Source organism: Macaca mulatta, chromosome 14 (assembly GCF_049350105.2).
Source record: "Macaca mulatta isolate MMU2019108-1 chromosome 14, T2T-MMU8v2.0, whole genome shotgun sequence".
NCBI classification, from domain to species: Eukaryota; Metazoa; Chordata; class Mammalia; order Primates; family Cercopithecidae; genus Macaca; species Macaca mulatta.
In genome coordinates, this window is record NC_133419.1 from 70,366,449 (window position 1) to 70,372,523 (window position 6,075).

Consider the following 6,075-nt stretch of genomic DNA (forward strand, 5'->3'; position numbering starts at 1 on the left):
AGCCACAGAATTTATGACTTGTGATATCTAAGTCATTCCTGGCTAATGCAAAATCTAATACAAAATCTAGTAGAATCATTTGCTTACATCTATTTCTGTTCTGAGAAAATAAATTCAGAAAATAATGGAAGCAGAATAATTTAAAATCTGGCTAATTTAGAATCCTAAGCAGCCCTTTTCCTATCAGTGGTTTACAAGCCTTGTTAACAATTTTCCTATTTTAAAATTAAAAATAAAGTAAGTTATTTGTGGTAAAGAATATTCATTAAAGTATTTATTAGATAATATCATGGAAAACATTCAGTGAAGTGAAGGGCCTACTTTACCTGACAATAATCTAATTCATATAATTTTTCATACTAATAGCATCTAACAACAGTACAATGTTTGACTCTTTAGGTTAAATACATGTCGTAATTAGCCAGAAAGATTTAAGAAAATATTGGATGTGGCCGGGCGCGGTGGCTCAAGCCTGTAATCCCAGCACTTTGGGAGGCCGAGACGGGAGGATCACGAGGTCAGGAGATCGAGACCATCCTGGCTAACCCGGTGAAACCCCGTCTCTACTAAAAATACAAAAAACTAGCCAGGCGAGGTAGCTACTCGGGAGGCTGAGGCAGGAGAATGGCGTAAACTCGGGAGGCGGCGCTTGCAGTGAGCTGAGATCCCGCCGCTGCACTCCAGCCTGGGCGACAGAGCGAGACTCCATCTCAAAAAAAAAAAAAAAAAGAGAGAAAATATTGGATGTTTCTTTGTTTAAATTAGGCATCTTACAGTTTTCAGAATCCTGCATAGAACTTATGAAATTACAAATGCTAAAGCAAACCCAAAGAAGCAGGAATTAATCTTCATTAAATTTGGGTGTTTCTTTCTAAAAGTCCTTTATACTTAAATGTCTTAAGACAAACATAGATTTTATTTTACTAATTTTAATTACATAGACAATAAATGAATATTCTTACTGATTACTTTTTCTGACTATCTAATCTTTCTGATCTATCCTGGATGGCCATAACACTTATCTCTAAACTTTGGGCTTTTAATATAGGAAAGAAAGGCAATAATCCATTTTTGATGGTATCTCCTATGATAAACAAATAAAATGCTTAAAAATGAGCAGGTAAAGCAATTTATCTTGAACCAACAAGCATCAAAGCAATAATGAGACTGCCTGCAGCCTACCTGACTTCTGAGTCAGGATTTATAAGCCTTGTTACCGAGACACAAACCTGGGCCTTTCAATGCTATAACCTTTCTTGAAGCTCCTCCCTACCACCTTTAGCCACCAGGAAGCATGGAATGGGCCAGATCCCTGGATGCAAGCCAGGTCTGGAACCTGTAAGAAAAGAAAATGTAGGCCCTGCAACTGGCTCTGAGGGAGCAGGAGAAGATCAACCCCATACTTTGAATCTAAGAGAAGACTGGTGTCCACACTCTGAATGGGAAGAATGATGGGATTACCCATAGGGTTTGTTTTAGGAGAAACCCGTTCTCTAAACTCTTGACCTTGAGAGACCTGGTCCTTATTCCTTGGACTTTGGCAATGTCTGACCCTCACATTCAAGTTCTGAGGAAGGGCCACTGCCTTCATACTGTGCATCTGCAGCAAATTCCCCCTGAAAACCCGGATCTGTATCTTAATTGGTTAAAGAAATTGTGTTATCTCAAGGACTGTTCTTCTCTGAGTAGCCAAGCTCAGCTTGGTTCAAGCTACAAGCAGCTGAGCTAGCTTTTTGTCTATTCATTATTCTTTTACTTGAGTGATCAAGTATGTTCTCTACAAACCTAGAATCCTGTCTTCCTAGGCTATATATTTTGTCCCAGGAAGTCTTAATCTGGGGTCCACAGAACACTAGGGGGCTGGTGAAGTTTATAGAAAAAAATCTGTATTTTTACATACATGTAACTGAAATTTAGCATTTTCTTCTACTTTGAATGCAAAGAACAAACTAGAGTGATATCATCAGTACCTATTACATCGTTATAAAGAGAAACCACAGATATTTTCATACTACACCATAGTCATTGCAGATATTTTTGTTTTTGTTTGAGATGGAGTTTTGCTTTTGCTGCCCAGGCTGGAGCGCAGTGGCACGATTTTGGCTCACTGCAACCTCCCCTTCCTGTGTTTGAGAGATTCTCCTGCCTCAGTCTCCCAAGTAGCTGGGATTACAGGCGCCCGCCACCATATCCATCTAATTTTTGTGTTTTTAGTAGAGACAGGGTTTCACCATGTTGGCCAGGCTGGTCTCGATCTCCTGACCTCAGGTGATCTGCCCTCCTTGGCCTCCCAAAGTGCTGGAATTATAGGTGTGAGCCACTGTGCCCAGCCCATTGCAGATATTTTTAATTAACATTCATCTGCATCACTACTTGGATCTTAAGGTAGCTGTAGACCCAATCCTAGGTCTAATGCTTTCATAAAGAAGCAAATATAATAAATACTATACCACGAATGTGAAGTTTGGATGTTTGATAATGGTATTTCAGTATAATTAAACTTAACAATCCAATGTATATTATTTTATGCAAGAAAACATATTTTTTTAGCACTTACAGTCTGCCAAACTAGCCTGTGACACAAAACAAGTTTAGGAATTCCTGGTTATGTCTGTGTTAGCCAATGGTTAGAATATATGTCCAGAAAGATACCCTTGGTTAATAGCTAAAAGAAAATGGAGTAGAAATTCAGTGGCCTGGAATAATAACAATCTGGGCAGTCATTAAGTCAGGTGAAGACTTCTGCAATCATGGGAGAAAAGCAAGGGAGACATTCTTAATTGCCACAAGTGGTTCTTTTTTTTTTTTTTTTTTTTTAAATCACAAACATAAGAAAATATAATAAATAACAAGGTCAGGTTATAGAATAGAGAAACACTCTTAGTAAACTTGGAATATAGAATCCCCAAAGGCACTTGACTTGGGAGACAGAAGCCATACTGCTAAGTAAAAAAGACCAAGAACCTCTAGGGCCTGAAGATGTAGGAAACTGTAGGAAGAGAAATTCCCAGATCTGGCAGGGCAAGGGGAGTCATAGGCGAAAGAAATGATAGAAATGCATGGAGAGGGAGGCAGAGGTGGGTGGATCACGAGGTCAAGAGATCAAGACCATCCTGGCCAACATGGTAAAATCCCGTCTCTACTAAAAATACAAAAATCAGCTGGGTGTGGTGGTGCACACCTGTAGTCCCAGCTACTCGGGAGGCTGAGGCAGAAGAATCGTTTGAACCCAGGAGGCAGAGGTTGCAGTGAGCTGAGATCGTGCCATTGCACTCTAGCCTGGCAACAGAGTGATACTCTGTCTCAAACAAAAAAAAAAAAAAAAGAAAGAAAGAAAAGAAATGGATGGAGAACAAGCCAGAAGGAGGAACTGGGCTGGGGCAATGAGATTATGGTGATGTAAGGGACTTTTCTAGAATTAACAATGCTGGAATTTGTGGAACTCTATTTCTGTTATTCCCCCAATCATTACTTCTGTCACATTGATAGTTAAATAACTTCTGTGACTTTATTCCTTGATTCTAAAATATGAGGATAATGACAATGGTATTATAAAGGCAGATTAAGTGATATACCATAGGCAATGTTCTTCAGGCACATGGATCAAATTGAATACACTGTAAATCTCAACTTCCAGTTTCAGCTCTACCAGGTAAAGAGCTAGCAAGTCATCACAATGGGGACATTTAAAAAAAAAAAAAAAGACACCAGAGGAATAATATACCCTGACTCCTAGCCTAATTAATATATCGATTCACTTTTTTCCCTGATGACAAATTTTGGTTTTAAATAATTTTAGGAGTTTAGGCTTCTCAGCTCCCTTCCCAGTGAGAAGTATAAGCAGGACAGACAGGCAAGCAAGAAGAGAGCCCCAGGCCATACTCACAAAGTGGGCAATGTCCCCTGTGGTCATAGAGAAATGAAAAGAGAGAGGATTCCCTGGAAGCATTGGATGTAATCTTTTCTGTCTGTCCTCTCCAGGGAATCACCCCAAGGTATTGTACTTTGGGATTAAGGTTTTAGTCCCACTGTAGACTACTTGCTATTCTGTTCAGTTTCTAGAAGGAACTATGTATGGTTTTTGTGTCCCTAGAGGAACTAAGGTGCAGAAGTTTTGTTTACAATGCACTTCCTAAGAGAGCTAGAACTGGGTGAGATTCTGTTTTAACAGCTTTATTTTATTTTGCTTGGCCCTGTTTTTGTCACTGTCACCACCTTTAAGGTAAATATTGAATGTGCTTTGGCTGAAACTTTTTTTCCTATTTTGAGATTTGCTCCTTTATATGAGGCTTTCTTGGAAATGGAGAATGGGATAGATGGATATCATTTTGGAAGATGATGAAGAAGGTAAAAAAGGGGACAAATGGAAATTTGTGTTGCAGACAGATGAGGAGCCAACAAAAAAGGGCCTCAGGATCCAGCACACATTATCACAAACTTGCTATCCATCCCTCACTACTGACCCTCTCCGGACCTGACTCCACCCCTGAGGGACACAGGTCAGCCTTGACCAATGACTTTTAAGTACCATGGAGAACAGGGGGCCAGAACTTTGGCAGTAAAGAATAAAAGGCCATAAAGAGAGGCAGTAGCACATATCTGCTTCTGACACAGCTGCAGTCACCAGCAAGCTCTCAGGCCTGGCATCATGGTGCATTTTACTGCTGAGGAGAAGGCTGCCGTCACTAGCCTGTGGAGCAAGATGAATGTGGAAGAGACTGGAGGTGAAGCCTTGGGCAGGTAAGCATTGGTTCTTAATGCATGGGAGCGAAGGGTGAATATTACCCTAGCAAGTTGATTGGGAAAGTCCTCAAGATTTTTTGCATCTCTAATTTTGTATTTGATATGGTGTCATTTCATAGGCTCCTCGTTGTTTACCCCTGGACCCAGAGATTTTTTGACAGCTTTGGAAACCTGTCATCTCCCTCTGCCATCCTGGGCAACCCCAAGGTCAAGGCTCATGGCAAGAAGGTGCTGACTTCCTTTGGAGATGCTATTAAAAACATGGACAACCTCAAGATCACCTTTGCTAAGCTGAGTGAGCTGCACTGTGACAAGCTGCATGTGGATCCTGAGAACTTCAAGGTGAGTTCAGTTGTGGGTGATATGATTTTTTGGCTTTATAGTTTGACATTAATTAAAGCTTAGGATCTTATTGGAAAGATCAACAAAGATCTCAGAAATCATGGGTCGAGTTTGATGTTAGAACAGCAGACTTCTAGTGAGCATAACCAAGACTAACCTGATTCAGAACTAGTGACAGTAAAGGACTACCAACAGCCTGAATTGGCTCAACTTTTCAGGAAATCTTGCCAGAACTTGATGTGTTTATCCCGGAGAATTGTATTATAGAATTGTAGACTTGTGAAAGAAGAATGAAATTTGGCTTTTGGTAGATGAAAGTCCATTTCAAGGAAATAGAAATGCCTTATTTTATGTGGGTCATGATAATTGAGGTTTAGAAAGAGATTTTTGCAAAAAAAATAAAAGATTTTCTCAAAGAAAAATAAGACACATTTTCTAAAAGATATTAAATTTCCCATCAGTATTGTAACCAAGTGAAGGCTTGTTTCTGAATTTATTAGGGATTTTAAACTCCCGCTGAGAACTCTTGCTGCACTCCCATTCTACATTTACAGAAATTAGACAACTGCTTAAAGAAAAATAGGGAGAGAGGGAGCCCAATAATACTGGTAAAATGGGAAGAGAGGGTGAGGATGCAGGTAGGTAGAATGTTGAATGTAGGGCTCATAAAATAAAATTGAACCTAAGCTTATCTGAATTTTCTGGGTAGGCACAAACCTTGGAACAGTTTGAGGTCAGGGTTGTCAAGGAATGTAGGTATAAAGCCGTTTTTGTTTGTTTGTTTGTTTGTTTTTTCAGCAAGTTATTTTTGGAAACTTCTACTCAACATGCTTATGTGTTATTTTGTCTTTTGCCTAACAGCTCCTGGGTAACGTGATGGTGATTATTCTGGCTACTCACTTTGGCAAGGAGTTCACCCCTGAAGTGCAGGCTGCCTGGCAGAAGCTGGTGTCTGCTGTCGCCATTGCCCTGGCCCATAAGTACCACTGA

The 6,075-nt window shown here is 40.0% G+C and overlaps 1 protein-coding gene across 1 annotated transcript; it reads left to right on the forward strand.

Annotated features, from left to right (window-relative positions):
- The first annotated feature begins 4,648 nt into the window (after positions 1-4,648).
- On the forward strand, positions 4,649-6,075 carry HBE1 (hemoglobin subunit epsilon 1). The gene is given in 3 exon segments (NM_001047147.1): positions 4,649-4,740; positions 4,863-5,085; positions 5,947-6,075. Coding segments are annotated over 3 exon segments (444 nt in total).